The sequence below is a fragment of the Brassica oleracea genome, chromosome C3 (genome assembly GCF_000695525.1).
Source record: "Brassica oleracea var. oleracea cultivar TO1000 chromosome C3, BOL, whole genome shotgun sequence".
In the NCBI taxonomy this organism is placed as follows: domain Eukaryota; kingdom Viridiplantae; phylum Streptophyta; class Magnoliopsida; order Brassicales; family Brassicaceae; genus Brassica; species Brassica oleracea.
This window is the reverse complement of record NC_027750.1, coordinates 14,162,302-14,182,239: the sequence shown is the minus strand read 5'-3', so window position 1 is coordinate 14,182,239 and position 19,938 is coordinate 14,162,302. Positions and strand designations below refer to the sequence as shown.

The following is a 19,938-nucleotide window of genomic DNA, read 5'->3' as shown; positions in this document are numbered from 1 at the left end:
TATCTGCTCTTTTAATATGCTATTGAAGAAAACCTTATCTCCTCTAATTGGGTAATCTGCAATGTGAAATTGCCGATTAGGATTTTTGACATTGTGATGTGATTCTTATTTCCTTTCTGTTTACTTTATTGTATGAGAAAATATATAATTATCATGGGGGAAGATAAAGAACTATTAAAATGAGTGGACGGGTAGATAGAGAGTGATGACATGTCACAATCTAGTTGGGTTAGAGCAAAACGAGAGGACCCCACAAGGAATATTATAAAGACATAAAATCACTTACAGACACAAACTACCCCCACTAAACCCTCGTTAATTACAGTTTTATCCCTAAGCGCAGCTCAAGTACCTCTCTCTGTGTTCTGTCTTTCAACTGGTCGGATCAGTAGAAAAAAGCTTGAGAACTTGAGACCTTTGATTTCAAAATCCATGGAATCTGCCAAAGAGCGTGACACTTTCGTCTACCTCGCTAAGTTATCTGAACAAGCTGAGCGCTATGAAGGTAAAGAATCTTCTTCTTATGGTTTCTATGAATCTTATCGTTGGACTCAAGGGTTTCGATATGTTTCCAGATAAGTATTGAAAGTGTGATTCTTTATGTTTTATCGCAGAGATGGTGGAGTCGATGAAGAACCTTGCGAAGCTGAACGTTGATCTAACGTTGGAAGAGAGGAACTTGCTCTCTGTTGGATACAAGAACGTGATCGGTTCGAGGAGAGCTTCTTGGAGGATCTTCTCGTCGATCGAGGAGAAAGAAGCAGTGAAAGGGAACGATGTTAATGTAAAGAGAATCAAAGATTATATGGAGAAGGTTGAGTTAGAGCTCACAAGTATATGCATTGACATAATGTCTGTGTTGGACGAGCATCTGATCCCATCTGCTTCAGAGGGTGAATCAACTGTCTTCTTCAACAAGATGTAATGCTCTTTACCTGATGCTAAACTTGAAGTTATATGCAGGACAGGATCTGAGATTTTGAGTCATAAATATTTACAAACTTCAATAAAAAATTAATATAATTTGGGGAGTCCTTGCCTATAGATATATCCTCTAAAAATATTGGGAGCCAAAACTAATGTTTCCAAATCCGGTTCTGGTTGGTTATATGTATCTGAAGATTTTGTATGGTTTGGTGCAGGAAAGGTGATTATTACCGCTATCTTGCTGAATTCAAATCAGGGGATGAGAGGAAAGAGGCTGCTGATCAGTCTTTGAAAGCCTATGAGGTGTTCTACTTGTGACTGATCTTATTACATATATGTCTTTTCTTACAGCTTTAATTTTGAGTTTTTTTTTTTTTGCTTTACAGATTGCTACTACTTCTGCTGCGGCTAAACTCCCTCCTACCCATCCTATCAGATTGGGATTGGCTTTGAACTTCTCTGTCTTCTACTACGAGATCATGAACTCACCTGAAAGGTTTTAGAGATTGTTTTATTACTAAAGAACATAAAAGGCTCATTGTTTCAGGGATTTGAGATTGTTTTTTTTTTCTTCAGGGCATGTCACCTTGCTAAGGAGGCGTTTGATGAAGCAATCTCAGAGCTTGACAGTCTGAATGAGGAATCTTACAAAGATAGCACTTTGATTTTGCAACTCCTTAGGGACAATCTGACCTTGTGGACTTCTGACATCCCTGAAGAAGGAGGTGATGATCGTTCTGTACTTAAAGCAAAGTCATTAACTATGATGTTTTGATGTCCTATAGTGGTCCCTTTTAGTGTACTTATTTAATTATAGGTGTAGATGTTCCTTGTCACTTCTTTTGTATGGTGTTGTTTTGTTTGGAACCAATGAAGTTAAGACATGGACATGCTTGATGATAGATAGTTGAAGTAGCATCCGGAAAATAATTCCCTGTTTTATAGTGTTTCATATTTAGCTGCTGATTTCAAACATTTATTTTGCCTATATGTGTAGCAGATGATGCCCATAAGACGAATGGTTCTGCTAAACACGGTGCAGGTGGAGACGATGCAGAGGTAAACTATACGATAATCCTTTGCTTGTAGTCAATATAGACTAAGTTGATTCTAATAGCAGATCTTGTGTGCTCCTTTGCTGCAGTGATCTTATCTGTGTGCACCCGCAGTAGCAGTAACACTGAACAAGTTTCAAGAACAACTGAATGTGCGGTGAATAATAGTGAAAACCTATAGTGCTTATGTTTCCTGTATTATTATTGTCTATATTGTACTCTCTGGTTTGAGTGTATGCTTTGTGTCGCAAGAACACTCTCTTCTTATTTGTGATTTGTACTCAGTACTGTCTTCTTCACCCATTGTTCTTCTCATGTACTATTTGTTCCTATGGATCCAATCTTATATCCCTTCATTTATGCTTCTAATTCTTCCTCTGGTTCATGCTGTCTTTGGTTGAATCAACCACACTCCAAACATAATAACTCTCTTCAGTTACTTCCACATCTCTTTCCATCATTAACACGAGCGAAACATGAACTGATAATGAAGCTTGCATTTCTTGAATACTTCTGAACATTTGCTCAGTTTAACAATATAGCCAAATCAAATAGAGTCAGACTCCAAAAACTTATGTAGAAAAAAAAAAAAAATGAACAATTTGTTGAATGATAGAATAGCTCTTCCCCTTTCATAAGATTTCTTCTCTTAATGTCTTGAAATATAGGCTCTTGGGATCCTAGTTATAGTGAAGCATAGAATGATGACGATGATAGGCTTTATCAAATTATAAGAGGAAGTGCTTTATAGAGTCCTCTAGAAACTGGTGGCTCGGACATATCATCTCCTTCACTTTGTCTCCGTTCTTGTACATCTTAAACGTTGGAACTTTCCTGATACTCTCTGCCTTGGCCAACGCTAAGCTCTCCTCCACATCCACCTAATCACATTCCAATACCCTCAGTCAGAACATTGCTAGACATAGAATAGTCTAAAAAGAAACAGTGATTGGTCTTACCATGAAGAAGTGTACTAATGGATACCGGAGGCATAAAGTGTTGACGTAAGGAGAGATCTCTTCGCATTGTCGGTTTGATGATGATTTAAAATGAAACACAGAGACACCTGAAAAAGAATGTTTCAACTTTGAGCAAGACAGATACTAAAGAATCTCAATATGTTCTTCTGTGTTTAAACTTTTACCAGGAAGTGAAACTGAGTTCTTGAACTTATCCAAAGATGAAACTTCTTCAACTTCATTATTGAATCCTAAGCTTTTGGATTCTTGACTTAGCGCGGTTTTCGCTCTCTCTAGTGACGCTGCAACTTCACTGTCTCCTGGTAGTTCCCTTCTCACAAACTCATAGTCTCTAACCGCATCTTCCCATCGACCAAGCTATATTTCAAACAAACATTGTCACATTGTCATTCAAACACACTACAAAACTCTGTTTATAACTTGTTTAGTCTTTACCTTTCCATATGAAGCAGCCCTTCTTAGAAGTGCCTTGATGTAACTAGGATGGATTTTAAGCGCATGGTTACAGTCTTCAACAGACTTCTCCCACAAACCGAGCTTATACCAACACGCTGCTCTGTTACAGTACAACACCGAGTTGGAACTATCGTGCTTGAGACCGTCTCCATAAGCTACACTCGCTTCAGAGTACCTCCCCAAACTAAACAGCTCATTACCACGAGTACGTGCCTTAACAACCATCTTGACATTGTTTAAAACCGACACGAGCTCAGGATTGGTCTGATCAAGCATGGAAGCTCTCTCTGCCTTTACAACACCGTTCTCAAATCTGCAACAAACCTATCATCTCTACTCACTCACTGAATAGAATCAATCAAAGTAACATTAGCAAGTTTCGAAAAAAGCTCTCACCTTCCTAATGCCATATCAACTTGCGCTTGGATACATAGCACATAAGCTTCAGCTACCATACCAAAGAGTTTGGCCTGTGTTTGATGATGATCCAATCTTGGAGTGCAAGAAAGACAAAACTGTGATTCCTCTATGTGGTTAAGACGCAACAAGGCTTCAGCTTTACAAGCTACAAGCTGTCAGAATCGAAAGACCGTTAGCTAATAATCATTAAAAGCAAATGCTTAGCTTAAGCGATGATCTCTGACCTGAGGAGACGAGTCAGCACCGTTTGCAATGGCTGCATCGGTTTCCTTAACCGCGGTTCTCCAATCTCCGATCTTCCTAGCCTCCCAGCATCGCCGGAGATGCTTCTCCAGCGTCTGCAGCCGTTGGAGATCAGCTTGGTCCGGACATTGACCGGAGAAACAAAGATGTCGCCTTGCATTCTCAGCTTCTCCCAATCTACACCGACAACGATAAGATTAACCAATTCACAAATCACAAGTCTCAATTCTTTAAGACACACACAAGATTCATTACCTGAGATAGAGTGAAGCTAGTCTCTGGTGAGCTCTAGAGTAAGACGGATCCAGCCTGACGGCTTCAATACACTCTTTAACGGCTTCTCCTAACCGTCTTAACGCCGTTAACGCCGCCGCGCGGTTGCTTCTGTAAGAAGCATTCTCCGGTGACAGTGAGATTGCTCTGTCGTAAAACGACAGAGCTTCTGAGAAGTTTCCTCTTCTGTACATATCGTTCCCTAGTCTCTTCAGCTCCTCCGAGCTTTCACCGTTCACCGCCGCTCTCGCCACCGCGTGGTTTGTCTTTCCGGTGATTCCTCCGCCGCTTTTTACTACGTTTCCGTGACCGTAGTTTCCGGTTCCTGTCCACAGAGTCTCTGCTCTGGTCGATGTCCGAGTCGCCGTTCCGGTTTTCAAGATCCGACCCGACGGGCAAATGTTACCGGCGGGTAAAACGGCTGGACTCGGAGACACTGCCGACGTCGCGCCGGAGCTTTGGCTGGCTACTGAGTAGAAGCTAGAGCCGGAGAAGATCAACGGCGTTCCGGTGGAAGAGGATCTTCTATGACCCGGTTTAAGATTCGGGGTCGTCGTCGGCATTCCGGATCTCGAAATCTCGCCGGAGTGGCTTTTCACCATCTGAGAAGTCACCGACGGTTTCCCAGAAACAGAGCCTGACGACCCGGAGCTGCTGGTGGGAGTCGCCGCAGCTGAGGAGACACGTGGCATTAAGGTGGAAACAGGAGAGCCGAGATCGAGTTCTCTGAAGTCTGGTTTGTTGACGTCATCGTCTCTCTGTAAAGTCAAAGAGTCACGAAACCTTCTTGAGGTTGAGTCTATGGCAGGTTCTAACGAAAGCCTTCTAGAATGAGACATATCCTCGTACTTTTGAATCTATTGGCTTCCCTCAGCTTCTTCTTTTTTCTTTTCACAAGTCAAGTACTGTTCAGAGAGAAGAAGAAGAGAGAGAGAGAGAAAAAAATAGATCTTGTAAAATAATAAATAGAAAAGGGGAGAAGCAAAGAATGAAGGTGAAATAAAAATCATATAATATAGTTTTATTTTGTTATGAATGTGATTAACCTTGATTAGTTTCAGATTACCAAAACCCTCTGAGATTATGACATTGATCTTCATCACGAGTCTCTTTCTCTCTTCTTCACTCCCGTGTCCTCACGGCTGCTTGTCGCTGAGATGACAAATACAGTGTTTCATCGAATTTTAATTCCTTATTTATTAATCATTATAGTATAACTTTACGTAGACTAAAATAGTTGACTTTTGAGCTTTGAACGCACACTATTCGAAAACAAACTAACTTCTCTTATAATACTTTTAGATAAGGGAAATTGCACTCCCTACACTGCACTTCTATCCTAATTAGCCTCATACCCTAAATCCCACAATCATCTACCTTATTGTATAGACACAAATCAGTCAAATCATATGTATTCTCTCTTTTTTTTGGGTTTTCAACCGATTGCTTCTTTAGATAATTTGGAATATTTATCATGTACTGTATTGCTTAATGTTGATGATAACGAACTATCAATGTATGTATATGATACATTGTATTTGTTAAAGTTTACTACATAAACTTTTGTTTTCCAGTTTCAAAAAGAAAAGTTTACCACATAAGATATCTGTTTACTCTAATTTTGAAAATGAAGCATCCAGCAAATGAAATGCGTACACTAACATGATCATTTATCAATAGCCTCTGACGTGATATATTAGTATATGGTTTAATTCATTTCCCCAAAATGTCAAGGCATGCAGATTCAAGCACGTTCACTCATGTTCCCTAAATGCTACTCTATCAAATTTAATTTTCTTGCAACATTTATTAATCACAAGCTATACAATAGCATAAGCAGGCTATTATTAGAATTTAGCACTAAACCTTCGTACAATATTCAATGCACGACATGTAAATTATTTTTATCAATATTATTTTTTGCATATTTCATTTATCAACCCCACTTCTATGGGGCGTTGTACAGACCACTAGCATTAATTTTGCCGCTCAAATGATCAATTTCTAAATTGTGATGGTAATTACTTAGGTATTTATACTTTAATCTATATGAGGATTTTAGAAAAGGTGTTTAGCCAATAAAAGAGTATTTCAAAATATATAATTAGACAAATCACTGACTTTGTTTTTTTTTGGCAAATCAGTTATACATACATATTTGTCTTTGACTTAACTAAAATGAAAACAAAAAGGAATAAACGAGAGAAAAGGCCACCTAGGTTTTCAACTTTCGTTCTAGATAGAAACATCACGATCGAGGACAAAATCGTCTTGTGAAGTTGTATGTATTTATCAAGCCACCATATTTATCGTAATATTTATAACTTTCTGTAATACTATAAGCTTATAACGTATAAGCAGATAAAGTAATCTTGTGTGACAATAGCCTATTCTTATTTAAATGAAACGAATATTACAAGCCTAGTTCTTGCGTTGGGTGTTGAGATTTGAGAAAAGATGAAAAAGAGGTTTTCATGAAAAGAACAAAATACAAATAAATTTCCATTTATTTGTTTTTGTTAACGGGTATCTTTGAAAAGCCTGTCATAGGTCTCTTTTCTCTTTTGGGATTACTATTTAATCATTTTTGTTCATCAACAAAACAAATTAATACTCATAACTACTTTCTAGTACTCCTATTTCATTTTTAATTTCGTAGACCATTGCGCGATTCCACATGTTCCGTACCGTTCGGACCTACGGAACCACTGATTACATACATTGCACACTGATGCATTATACATGCATATTATTTTAAGTCATGCATCTCACTCTCAGATAGTTTTCTAAAGAAAAGTCAAATGTTTTTCAGAATGATTATGTATTTTTCAACCGGTGAACGCTCTATAATACATAAATGAAAAAAATAAAAGGATATAACATAACAAAAATAATACTAGGAAAATAGAAAGATTATAAACTAAAGAAGTCGGCAAGGAAATGGAGATAAATGCAAACACTGATCACGCCAGCTGGTGCTTAGCGTCATCGATGTGTCTACCAGCTAAAGCACACAGTCAATGTAACGCTGTTAAGTTTCAATGACGGATTGTTCTGTTAGCTCTGAAGGATTATTCGAAAACATGTCCTCGAGCCCGCCAAACTGAGGATGGGGGACGACAGTGACACACGTTTTTTCTTCTTCATTTTTTGTTGATAAAGTGACATACACAAAATTGCTAAATATCGGTTTAACAAAACCGGCTATTTTATTCACGTAGCCAAAAGAAACATGCATGATATAAATACATAGAGATCTCAAGACGCATTCTTAAATTAAAATAAATAAATAAAAAGTTAAAATAATAATTTTTTAGAGTATATGGGTCTCAACTATAGTATTATAAAAAATGGATTTGAATGGCGAAGCACGATATATGTGAAATGTGAATATCAAACCCATCAAAAAAAAAATTTATAACCGTGAGCCCAAGCACTAATTACCACAAGACCCGCATGATTCACGTTTTCTTATTACTTAAAATGTTCCAGGTGGCAAAAAAAAATCGAATTCATGGAAATATTTACGGCCGTGAGAATTTTACCACTAGACTAATACCGATTGGTCAACATTTGTAATAGTTTTCTTACATTTGTAATAAGTTATCTTTAAACATATGCGATAGTTGCTTTTAAATGTCATGTGAGTGTTCAGTTTTTATCTATAGGCGTTGACGTGCGGTGCCAATAAAATTTTAAAAGCTCGAAGATTAAAAATGAAAAATATATAGTTATGTTGATCCATATAATTTATTGTCATAAATTTGACTGATAAACAAATGAGTTTAGAAAATTATATTATTAATTTTAGTATATAAGATTTTACAGAAACACTTTCATTAACCAGCAAAAGCCAACACCAATCACAATTAGTCTGTCTATTCAACACATGTCACATTGTTTGTTCTGCTAGAGACGTACAAAACATAATACAGTGCTCAGCCTGTAATGTTTGAGTATGAGTGTGAATGGACCCAATCAAAGATAGACAAAAGAGGAAATGTGTGTACATTGGAAAATAAGTGCAGTTACATGCTTTTTTTTTTCCGTCAAAATTTTTTCTTTAATTAGATCAAAGGGCCAGGCCCAGTAAACGGACGAAACCCGATTACAGCAAAAGACGGCTACAAACCCAAAAGATTACGGACTAAATGAAAAAGCTAAACGGGCCCTCGGCCCAAACTCAGAAGCCGCACGACCCAATCGGATAGCGTGTCAAGGAGGCTGGCTCGACACGTGGAGAGATCTGCTCCATTAACGCGTCACGCGTCGTAACCGCCTCAACTTGACCGCCTCCGCCTCTACGCCGCCGGAACAACACCATCGAAATCCTCGTTCGTCGGAGCTCAGTAACCGACAAGCCTCCAACGAATCCATAGCCGTTCTTCACCGCACTGTCATCACGCCGGAGAGTTCCAACGAACCTCGAGATCTCCTCCGACTTTAAAACACTTCAAACCCTAGACACTCAAACCGAGAACCATCGCTTTCTTTCCTTGAAATTCGTCCCCTCGCCGGAGAGCTTCATCGTCTACCGAGATCTCATCCGCAGTGACCCAACCCCACCTTGACGACAACCACGTCGAGCTTGACACAAATCGAATCCAGTAACCTTAACCCAAACGAACACCGGGTTCCTAAGCGGCAGCGCGAAGCTTTGCTAGCTTTCGCTCTCCGTAACCAAAAGCCGGCGAAGGCGAATCTGAAGGAGACTCCCTTCCCGGAAGCTAGAGCTGGCGGCGGTGGATCTGAGCAAGCCTCCACCTCCCGGAAAACACCACCACTAAACATGCAAGCCGCCCCCTCTCCACCGGGGACCTCCAGACGAACGCGTCGTTACTCCAACACCGAGCCACCATTAGGGATGGTAGCGGATACCAGAGCTCGGACAAGACGGTCGTTGATAGGACGACAAAGAAAGAGCGAAGGGGAGCCACTACGCCGGACAAGAAAGGACTCCGGCACCGGCACGGACGCTCACGCGCCGGCCGAACGCCGATCCCCAAAGTAGATCTAACTTCTCTCTCTAAACTACTGTAGGAGAGATAGTGACAAGTTCCCAAGATGAAGTGCAGTTACATGCTAATAAATAATAATGTTTTACATCATTTTAGTCTCTTTATTTAAGCATTAACTGTTTTTTTCATTTTATTAAGTAGACAAAACCAGCTATCCAATATCGACAGAGATACACACGAAAAGAAAAACAAGCCTTTTACATAGTGGTACCAGTTAATCAGTTATAACACCAAGATTAGAGTTTCATGTAAGTTATAAGATATTAGATCAGAATCTTTCACAGTTTTACTCGTCTAAAAATATACTTTATTAACTTAAATAGTTACAGTATTTAATTAAAATGATGTTTGATTTATTCATTGCCTGGCTTTGAGTTTGATGGTTTGTGGGTTGTGCCGCGAGAACATGGACTTTGTATATTTTAGAAAAGTTATGTACGGTATATTCTTTTTAGATGCACCTATCTAAAATTCCACATAATATTGGAAGTTAATACAGAAAGTGTCAAGTGTAGTAGGAACCACAGGCCGGGCCAAATAAAATTCTCGTTTGTGTAAATATAATATGTAAGTGCTTGTTCTTTACATGGAATAAAACGAATACAGTTTTTTAGTTCTTGTAACAACTACACATAGCGAAATTTATTTATACCTGCGTTGTTTTTTTATTGGATTACCTTTTAATACATTGTTTTTGTTAAAATTATTGTCTAATAGATGCATTTCTGTTCGTTGTATATTCTTATCTATCTGTATCTCTCATTGTTTTTTGTAACTTATCTATCTGCAGTATCTATTCCACCATGATACTTGATAATATATACAAAACCACGTATGAGATTATCTATGAGATTATCTGGTTTTCTTAATTATTCGATTAATAGTTTTATTTAAACGCTATCCACGCTTTCTAAGCTTAACTACTAAAGGTATCCTATGTTTAATCAATAGTATTTTATTTTGTTTTCAAATTAAGATCATATTGTATGTACGAACGAAGAATATATGTAGTTAGATCGCATTACCGTCCAGCTCAGTTTTGTATTGTTGCCAACAAAAAAGAATTAATGAGAAACTACAACTATATTTAGTGAAAAGAAAAGCCTATACGGCCTCCTCTCCCCTTCGGACCCAAAAAGAGAACAACCGTGTGACGAAGCCCTAGCTCCGGTCGCCGCTCAACGGCACCGGAGGCGTAACTCTCCTCTCCTCTCCTCTATCTCTCCTTTTCCTTTGCCTTCATCCCCTCTGTTATTAACCTAGTTCGATATGTGCGGTTCTGTGAGCTGTTGAGACCCTTACCGGAGATCCTCCGTGGTTGATGGAGGCGGTTATTAACTTCTTTTGGAGAGTCGGCGAGAACTAGGAGGCAGTCGGAGGCGAAGGTCGGCGTTTAGAACCTAGGGTTCTGTCAAGATCAGATTTTCCCTTTTGTAAATCTTCGATGGAGTCCCCTCGATGAGGAGACCAACAATTGGAGAAGATATGTTAATCGGTTAGTTGTGGCATGTATTTAGTCAGTGGGTATCTAGAGAGTTTCGTTGTTTTCTTTATGCCAGAGTGTGGTGAGAGTTTTTAAGGCCTGGTGAGAATGGATTTAGCAGATTTTACTTCGTATGGTGGCGGTTTCAGTGGTCGTTTACAGATTCAGTTCTTTTTCCGTATGTCTGGAGGGGTCCGTTTGGCAAGGCTTCGTTTTGTTGAGAGTGTGTTTGGGCTTCTATCTTGAAGTAAGTGGACGCTGGGTGCGTCGAATCAGTATCTGAAGGTTGTGTGAATCGTGTAGCGGTTCTTCCTGTTGGGTTATGAAGTTGTAGGGTCTTGGTTCTTGGACGGTATCGTGTGGCGGGCATGAGCAGCAATGATAAGTCGTGGTGTCTTAGGTGCAGGAGGTCGAGATTATCGTGTGGCGGGTTATGGGCAGCAGCAACTATTTCTGATCATTGGCCTCTACTAAGTCTTAAAATTTGCTAAGTTAATTCTCTTATGGCTCTTGGGCAGTTGGTAGTCTTTTATAGATTAAGTTTCAGCTTGGATCCTTTTGTTTTGTTTGCCGTAAGATGCCCCGGTGTGGGTTCTAGTTGCCCTTTCATGTGGGCTTTTGTGTCTGGGGATTGTTCATGCATCCGCCAGTTTACGTATTGAATCATGTAGGTTTCTTTTGAATGATAAGTATTTTTCCTGGGAAAAAAAAGTTACATTTGTTTTTTTTGTTAGCCATTCTATATTTTAGAATAAATCAGTACTTTCCCATAGATGAGGAATTACTTTGGTCTGGATAGTATTTAGCCAGTGAATGATGAGACTTTCAAATAAAATCTAGAATTCCATTTAGACAAGCATCAGATTAGTCTAGTTAGAGATCCAGTTGTTTTAGAGGTTCAATCATCTATGTTTGAAATAGATACGTTTGATGGACGATAAACATTATGTTTGAAATTTTTGGAAATAGTAAAATTACAATAACAGAACAGTAAAATAAAAAGAGATACTGAAAATAAAAGAACATTAGATATTTTTAACAGGTATTTAGCTTTAAACGGAAAAGAAACATTTCAATGATCTTAAACTTTATCAACTTATCTTTAAACGATATAATAGTTAATAGATGACAAAAGTTACAAAGTTTTAGTTAGCCCTAATCAGTCCATGTTTTGTTTTTGGTTAAAATACCAATCCAAGTTAATAATTGCGCAACAATAGACTCAACTGAATAACTTACAACGCAAGGTGATTAAAGGAACGCCACTATCGTCCGACGGCTGTAAGCCTGTGAAACACGGCTGGATGTGTGGATAATTGAAAACATATCCTTATAATGTAATAGCTATATTGCATTGTTGCCACCTTTGGGTCTATACATATACATACTCAAGTATTTTGGCCAATGGATGATGAAACTTCAAATAAAATCTATAATATAGCAGACCAATTATATGCTGCCATGATTTTATTTGTTGCCACCTGAAGTTGGATGCTCGAAAATGCATGTGCGCATATGCTGATCCGATGTGAATCTGTTTTACCTTCATCATCACCTCCATCAGCAATCAAATTTCATTATCATCAATTGTTTTTAAGAAAACCTATTCTGTTTTTTTTTAAAACACTAGTCAAATTATTGATTTCATCATCATATAATATTACCTGATGAATAGTTTCACGAACAACGATTTCTTCTTGTAGCCTTTCCCGCAACACATGACTACAACGAATCTGCTTACCCTAGACTTGGTATAAAAACCTTTAAACTTTGATCACTAGACTATAATGCTTTCACAACTATTATGTTTAATTAAACATTAATATATGTACCTATGTACAAATAACATTCTGATATATATATATATATATATATATATATATGTATATATCATTTATAAAAGAATATTCTGGTAATGATTTTGGCCATTTGGGGTCTTTTTGGTTTGCCTGACACTTAAAACTTACTCTATTCTTTTCTCATGTAATTCTTTTTTCATCATTGTATATGTTACGCAAGAACTATTTACTTTTAGTCAAATTTGAATTTCGGTCCCTTCATACTTCACTGAAATAACGTTTGAGATACTAAAGTAACTCTAAACAAGTCATGGTAGTTTAATCTATACTATTATTTGTGAAATCTAACGTTAAAAGTTATACTGGTTAAATACATTGATACCTTTAATAAATAATTAATTTAGTTTTATTTGTTTTTATATAATTAATCATTAAACGTGAATTAATTATAATAAAATATTAAAAAACGTTTTTGACAAAAAGAAATTCATGTCTAGTGTATTATTATTTAGTAAAAATCGAAATTCTGAATTAAAAAATCTTGAAATAGACAAGTTTATATATAAGCCATATGTTGATAAACATAATGAAAGATCTTGATAATTAATGAAAAAAGAAAAAAAAAACACAACCAAAATTGTGTATAAAGAGATTTCTACAATATTTACATAACATGATATAGATTCTGATTTTTATAAAATAATAATAAAAAATATATATATATGTTTTGTGAAAAAACTGCATCATATATAAATAGTTTTATGTCAAATTTGTTATAGATTAAATAAGTATATGACAATAAATTATTTTGTTGGTCTTTAAATTTATAATATATTTATTAATAAATATTAGTAAGATAATTATGTCTGTACGACGGAAAAAATACCTAGTTATTATTTCAAATGAAATACTCTACGATAATTTTCCAGGTTATTACCCTATTGAGCTAGAGATATACTTGGACCTAAAATTCAAAATGGGCCTGCTTGAAAACAAAAAGAAGCGTAGTGATGCGATTCCATAGTCTTTTTTTTCTAAACAAAAAGAAGCATAGTGATGCGATTCCGTAGTTGGAACTTGGAACCGACCAAACTGAAAAGCTGAGACGTCGAGAAGACACAATGCTCTGGAAGGTCTCCACGTGCTAGTATGGAACAACACGTGTCTAAAACCGAGATGATTGGCTTCTTCTCGTTGGCTCAATAACATTAACGTTGATCTATTCCCCACAACCTGAGTCACAATACATCATACATACCTACACGTTTGCAATAACATACTCAACACATCACACACCGCCAGATAATTCTTTCTTTTAGGTTAAAATGTTCGTCAATTATAAAAGCAGAAGAAAGATCAAAACTCGACAAGAATCATCTAACTATAGTCTTGAAACTAAACTGTGTTCTTGAAAGGTGTTTGTTATTGTTAATTAGCATATAATTACAATGGCGTCAGAGCAAGCAAGAAGAGAGAATGTGGTGAAGCAGAGGGAAGTTAAAGTGGAGAAAGACAAAGGGAGAGACAATGGTGTCCATGTTACTCACGCTGCGACTGAGAGAGGAAGTCATGGAGGCGGAGAAGCTGCTGCTGTGTTCGGAAAAGAAGGCCCTGGGAGAGTAGGAGTAGAGCTGACGGGAGAAGGGAGAGAAGAGTTAGAGAGTGGCGCTCATGGCTTTCATGGAGAGAAAGCACGGCATGCTCAGCTTTTGGCTGCAGGAGGCGAGGAGATAAGAGAAAGGAAAGGTCAGGTGTCAGTCCGTGGTGGTCGGAGTGCAACTGAGACGGTCACCGAGAAAGGACGGCAAGATAAGGAAAGTGTTGGGAAAGATGCTCAGAAAGCGGCGGATATGGGAAAAGCTGCGAAAGATACGGCGAGTGAGAAAGCTCAGAGAGCTTCTGATTACGTGACGGAGAAGGCAAGGGAAACTGGACATGTGGCGGCTCAAAAAAGGCAAGAGGCAAAGGAACAAGCTGACAGAGGCAAAGATACAGCGGCCGAGAAAGCACGGAGAGCTTCCGAGTAGGAGAGGGAGAAAGGAAGAGAAACAGGAAACACGGTGGTTTAAAGATTAGTGTGTTTTTTGGTTTAAAGGGTTTTGTATGTAAATAACAAGCAGCTCTGTTTCAGAAGAATTCTCTAGTAAATAAAACTTTTCTGTTTCTCTGTTAATTGGTTCGAAGTATGTATTTGTTAGTATGATGGTGATGTACAAGCTTCGTAATTATTTGGTAAGGGAGATTCTCTCTAGGGTGGTTACATCTTTGAAATTGCTTGCAACTGTGGAAATCAGCAGCAGCAAATTAAAGCAAACTTCGAGGAATTGCTGATCCATCTACCTAACCTACATAGATTACAAGTAAACTTATTAGCATAAAGGATATATACACCTTATTATAATTCTGATAAATTTGATAAAGATGATACATCATTATTGGAAAGGCTTGTTATTATGCACCACCTCAAACATGATACTCAAAGGCAGCATATTTGTGGTTAAAACTTTGTGGTATAGAATCCATGTACGGAGATGGGGTGGTGGACCACGATGAAAAATAAATAGTTACAGTATATAACTATTTTGAATTCAAAAGTTCGAGTTTTTTTGGTACTAGTTTTTAAAATGGATTGGAAATATATGATTATAAATTTAACTTAATAAGTTTTCTCGATGAATAAATTTAACTATTTACTAGTTTCGATGAACATCCCCAACCTCCCTTCATGTTTCATTCCAAAATAAAATTTTGAGTAAGAAATGATCATATCCACCTCATTTCTATTTTTTGATAAAGTAAAAATAGATTTACTCTATAAGAGCATCTCCAAAAAAGAACTCTATTTTGAAGTTTCTAAAACTTTATATTTGAAGTTTCAATGGGTTCTTCTCCAAAAGTAAAACTTCAAACCTAACTTCAAAATTATTTATATTTTACACTATGGTCCTTATATTTGTCATAGTTGATGTAAATTCACAAAACTTCTATAAATAACTAGTACATATATATAAATATTACAGAAATATTAATTAAAAAATCTTAAACTAAAATATAAAATTATAAATAAAAGTACATAATTAAATATTAAACTGCAAGCAAATACTACATTATTCCATAAAATTATTTCCGTAATGCTCCCATATATGATCAACTAGTGCATTTCGAAGTAAAAAATGATTCTCTTTATTTTTTATTTGTAAATTACGAGCCAAAAATTGTTGAAATCGGACATCCTCATAATATGGCCGCTGATAGTTTGATAGCATCAAACAAAAAAAATCCTTGATCTTTTAAACGAAAGTACAACAAGCAGGGAAAAAGGTCATGAGATAATTGAATAACGACTGCAAAATGAAGCAAAAAAATTAGTTTTTAAAGAAGTAAAAGAGGAAAATAAAATATTGCTAAAAAAACTTAGCTTCTATCGATGATGTTAATATTCATGAATACATTCGACCTGAACAAGAAAGAATCGTACGAAAAATGCGTCAAGAGCAACAACAACAATCATCTTCGGTTACACAAAATTTGTTTGGACAATATTTTGGAGATTTGTGAGGTTCCAGAGCAAATTTACCAGACTATTAGTGTTGTTATAATATTTAAATTTGAGTAATAATTATGTCTTCATGTGTCTTTTTAATAAGTTTTTATTATGGTTTTTTGTATCATTCTTGTTGTTTAATTCTAGTTTTAAAATATTATAAATTTTGTTTTAAAATTTTTATTTAATTTCATGTGTTAATTTTAATTTATAAAACAAATTTGAAATATTTATGAGATATAAAAGATTTAAAGATTAAAACAATAAACAAAAAAATATTTAAAAATTATAAATATGATATATAATTGTAAGAACCAAAATACAAATAAAAAGATAAAAGTTGAAATTTGAAATTTGAAATGACTTAACCCATTTTAGCAAATCCTAATCAAAAGATATATTACAACACTTGGCCGACGTATTTTTTTTTTCCTTTTTGTTTCTATCACAATAAAGGGGGGTACACGTGAAGTAACGAGAAGACGAGAACGACCACAACTTTTATTTCTTACTGCTTAATTTTGCAAGAAAATAAAAACAGAAATGCTAACATCTAAAACTTGTGTTGCCAAAAATGTTGCCAAAACTGCTAACATGTATATCACCACAACTTTTGATGGCCGACCTGTTTTTTTCTCCTAATATTTATTAAAGAAGATAATATTAATGCTTAAAAATATCCTTACGATGCCACGTAATTTGGATTGTAGTCGGTCTAGTATCCTATAAAGGCATATCGGTTTAGTTTCAAATTCGGTTTGGTTTGGTTAATTTAGGTTTTATAAAACTCAACACAATTAAAACCAAAGTAGCTTTGGTTTGGGTTCGGTTTGGGTTTAATTTGGTTCGGTTTAGTTCGGTTTCATTTAGATTTAGTTTGGTTTTCTTTAAGAATCTATGAAACAAAAAACAAGTTCGATGACAAAACTCTTAACCACATCAAAGGAAGAAATACATAATAAACAAATAGCATATTATTTGTAATCTAATTAGCATAACAAAGTTTTGTAAGCATTCCAAAACCTATTAACTAAACTATTTGCATCAATCTTTTTGTTTTTATTGATCCTATAATAACTGTTACATAATTTAGAGAATAAAAATTGGAGAAGATGAACGAAACGAGATTGCTACGATTTAGATGCTTATAGTTTTTAGGTTTTGTTTTCAGTACAATCTTTAGATATTAGGATTATTTGAATCATATTTGGATTTTAAAAAAAATATATGAAAGTTACGAAAAAATGAAAAACAAAACTTTAACTAAAATTTACAATATGTTTACATATATATATATGTATATATATATATTTATATATTTATTTATAGATAAAAATATATTGGATTATTGGTTTGGTTCGGTTTGAAGCTAAACCAAACCAAACCATTCGGGTTGAGTAAAACATGAACCAATTGGGTTATGTAAAAAGCACGGTTTGGTTTAGATCGGTTTAACTTCGGTTGGTTTGGTTTGGATCGGTTCGGTTTGGGTTTTTTGCCCACCCCTATATAAAACTATGATACTGTTGGAGAATAGATTATTACTCATCTCACTCTTGTTCCTCTTAAAACTCGTCCTTTGATTTCTCTAGTTCTCTTCAATGGCGATGTCATTCTCAGGAGCTGTTCTCAGTGGGATTAATTCTTCTTTCCCCAGCGGCGTAGCCAAGCAGAGCGGCGTTGGCGCCGTCAGATTTGGCCGGAAAACTGAGCTCGTTGTCGTCGCTCAGCGCAAGAAGTCGTTGATCTACGCCGAGAAAGGTGATGGAAACATTCTCGATGACATCAATGAGGCCACGTAAGTCTATGTTTAATTTCTCTTTTACTACATCTTGTCTTGTGAATCTGTATATAATATTTACTAACCTAATCATGATAGTGTTTTGATAAATAACCCACCCTAGCCGGTTATGAAAGCGGTCGTTTGAAACATATACGTACACGATTTGCCTTCATAAAAGAACTTTATATTATTTAAAAAAAACTGTATTTTATTTAAAATTTTCTTGGAAAATATTTGAGAAACAAGATATTTTGAGTACCTCCCTTTAAAGTAAATCAATGACTAAAATTTCTTAAAATAAAAGGAAATTATCAAAACTAATGGTGTAGTCTTAATCACAGAAATTTGTGTCCTAGAGCTAATTATATTTTAAACTATTCTAGTATAATTCAAGATAAATAGGTTCATAAACCATAATATATATATTGATCTCCCCTTGTTTGTTAAGCTTACATATTAGCCTCAAATATTTGAGCATTCAGTTAGATAATTCCATGTTGGCAATTGTGGATATATATTTAAAATCATTGGTCAATAATGAATCTGAATAAGTTTAGAGAGTTAATCTTTTAATTTTATCATTGAAAATTTGTATGTTTAGAGAAAATATTATATTTTAAATTATTAAAGAGACAGAGGTTCGTAAATCATAATACATAAATTGATCTTTCTTTTCATATTAGCCTCAAATATTTGAGAATCCAGTAAATTAAGATAATTCCATGTTGGTCAATAATGAAACATATACATAAACAGAAAGAGAGGTTCAGATTACGTGACAGACAAGACAAAGGAGGCGTTGAAAGATGGAGAGAAAGCAAAAGACTACGTTGATGAGAAAAACGATGAAGCCAAAGACACTGCATTGGATGAAGCTCAGAAAGTTTTGGATTATGTGAAGGAAAAAGGAAACGAAGCAGGAGAGGCTAAGGACACCACAAAGGCATGATGATTCAACCACTTAACTAGTATATATTAATATATATATGTATCAATCCTTCATGTTTCATGTTTAATATATTACAATAAGATCAGTTTGTTTTTACTTCTATTTCACTATTTGAAATAAAAGATATGTTACTTAACTACTCATCATCATACTTTAAATCATTACCATACCGTAAGTTAGGTTATATCTTGATGATGTCTTCAAAGCATATTAATGAGAAACTGAATGCAAAAGAACTAACGGGGTATAAAAAAAAAGAAAAGAACTTACGGTGTATTCCAACCACAAATTGTTTGGGTGTTGATGCGTGAAAGGCTTCCAACGAGAGATAGATTGATCCAATGGGGTATGAATGTCCCTCACTCTTGTTTGCTATGTGGTGCTAATGATGAAACCAGTGCACAGTTGTTCGTCATTTGTCCTTATTCGCTGGATGTTTGGTCGTCCTTCTTCAGACATAGGATTTATCTCCTCCATATTCTTTGACTGACATTATTATCTGGCTTAAAAGGAGAGTTTCGAACAAGGAGTTAAATTTGGTGTGCCTGCTCATTTTTCATGCTGTGGTTTTATTCTCTTTGGAAAGAAAGAAATGTCAGATTTCATTCCTATGTTGGTAGGCCGGCTATCACTTTGGTAAAGGAATTTCAACTCACTCTCAGAGCAAAGCTTTATGGTCTTGACATCAGTAACCGAGCCTCTCTTCCTCGCTCTTCCGCAAGCTCGTCTCCTCTCATCGAAACTTGGTTCAGATTTATCCAATTTTAGGCGCTTGTCTCTGTTTCAACCCTCAAGTGGTGTGGTTTGCTTCAATTGTGTTTCTCTTTTTGATGTTTGTTCCTTTTATGTTTGTTTGTCTGAACAACTTCTCAAACTTGCTCTTTTAGGAGAATAGAAGAGAAAATCAAAGTATTAAGAAAACAATAAAAAAGAACTTCTATGGATTTCAAAACTAAGTGAAGCTGCGCTATAACTTTATAAGAAACCAAGAACATGATCAAAACTTAG

General features: G+C 35.9%; 4 protein-coding genes across 6 annotated transcripts; 3 read left to right on the top strand and 1 right to left on the bottom strand.

Moving 5' to 3' along the window:
• Nucleotides 1-279: 279 nt before the first annotated feature.
• On the top strand, nt 280-2,351 carry LOC106335231 (14-3-3-like protein GF14 mu). 2 transcript variants are annotated; one of them, XM_013773699.1, is made up of 7 exons: nt 280-505; nt 615-921; nt 1,143-1,230; nt 1,314-1,423; nt 1,504-1,652; nt 1,928-1,986; nt 2,072-2,351. In XM_013773699.1, the coding sequence occupies exons 1-7, from the start codon at nt 433-435 to the stop codon at nt 2,072-2,074; spliced, it is 789 nt and encodes a 262-aa protein (XP_013629153.1). In that variant the 5' UTR covers nt 280-432; the 3' UTR covers nt 2,075-2,351. The 2 variants fall into 2 exon arrangements, with proteins under 2 accessions (XP_013629153.1, XP_013629152.1); XM_013773698.1 differs by having other exon boundaries at nt 1,925-1,986.
• Nucleotides 2,352-2,454: 103 nt separating this feature from the next.
• LOC106335230 (inactive TPR repeat-containing thioredoxin TTL3) lies at nt 2,455-5,486 on the bottom strand. Of its 2 annotated transcripts, XM_013773697.1 has the most exons (8): nt 5,401-5,486; nt 4,337-5,259; nt 4,063-4,258; nt 3,815-3,990; nt 3,398-3,731; nt 3,127-3,319; nt 2,942-3,048; nt 2,455-2,863 (listed from the first exon to the last, which is right to left on the bottom strand). In XM_013773697.1, the coding sequence occupies exons 2-8, from the start codon at nt 5,191-5,193 to the stop codon at nt 2,711-2,713; spliced, it is 2,016 nt and encodes a 671-aa protein (XP_013629151.1). In that variant the 5' UTR covers nt 5,194-5,259; nt 5,401-5,486; the 3' UTR covers nt 2,455-2,710. The 2 variants fall into 2 exon arrangements, with proteins under 2 accessions (XP_013629151.1, XP_013629150.1); XM_013773696.1 differs by lacking the exon at nt 5,401-5,486 and having other exon boundaries at nt 4,337-5,305.
• Nucleotides 5,487-14,102: 8,616 nt separating this feature from the next.
• On the top strand, nt 14,103-14,681 carry LOC106329938 (embryonic protein DC-8). Its single transcript, XM_013768534.1, has one exon. It carries the CDS (start codon nt 14,103-14,105, stop codon nt 14,679-14,681), a length of 579 nt encoding a protein of 192 aa, XP_013623988.1.
• A 3,052-nt stretch (nt 14,682-17,733) lies between these two features.
• On the top strand, nt 17,734-19,032 carry LOC106328154 (protein COLD-REGULATED 15B, chloroplastic-like). The gene is made up of 2 exons (XM_013766536.1): nt 17,734-17,996; nt 18,738-19,032. Exons 1-2 carry the CDS (start codon nt 17,800-17,802, stop codon nt 18,928-18,930), a joined length of 390 nt encoding a protein of 129 aa, XP_013621990.1. The 5' UTR covers nt 17,734-17,799; the 3' UTR covers nt 18,931-19,032.
• Nucleotides 19,033-19,938: the final 906 nt, after the last annotated feature.

Coding starts and splice junctions, on each gene's coding strand:
- LOC106328154 (XM_013766536.1), top strand. CDS start 17,800: ATGGCGATGTCATTCTCAGGAGCTGTTCTCAGTGGGATTAATTCTTCT. Junction 17,997..18,737: donor GATGACATCAATGAGGCCAC/GTAAGTCTATGT, acceptor ATACATAAACAG/AAAGAGAGGTTCAGATTACG.
- LOC106335231 (XM_013773698.1), top strand. CDS start 433: ATGGAATCTGCCAAAGAGCGTGACACTTTCGTCTACCTCGCTAAGTTA. Junction 506..614: donor ACAAGCTGAGCGCTATGAAG/GTAAAGAATCTT, acceptor GTTTTATCGCAG/AGATGGTGGAGTCGATGAAG. Junction 1,424..1,503: donor ATCATGAACTCACCTGAAAG/GTTTTAGAGATT, acceptor TTTTTTCTTCAG/GGCATGTCACCTTGCTAAGG.
- LOC106329938 (XM_013768534.1), top strand. CDS start 14,103: ATGGCGTCAGAGCAAGCAAGAAGAGAGAATGTGGTGAAGCAGAGGGAA.
- LOC106335230 (XM_013773697.1), bottom strand. CDS start 5,193: ATGTCTCATTCTAGAAGGCTTTCGTTAGAACCTGCCATAGACTCAACC. Junction 3,320..3,397: donor GGGCTGCTTCATATGGAAAG/GTAAAGACTAAA, acceptor TTTGAAATATAG/CTTGGTCGATGGGAAGATGC. Junction 3,049..3,126: donor GAACTCAGTTTCACTTCCTG/GTAAAAGTTTAA, acceptor ATTCTTTTTCAG/GTGTCTCTGTGTTTCATTTT.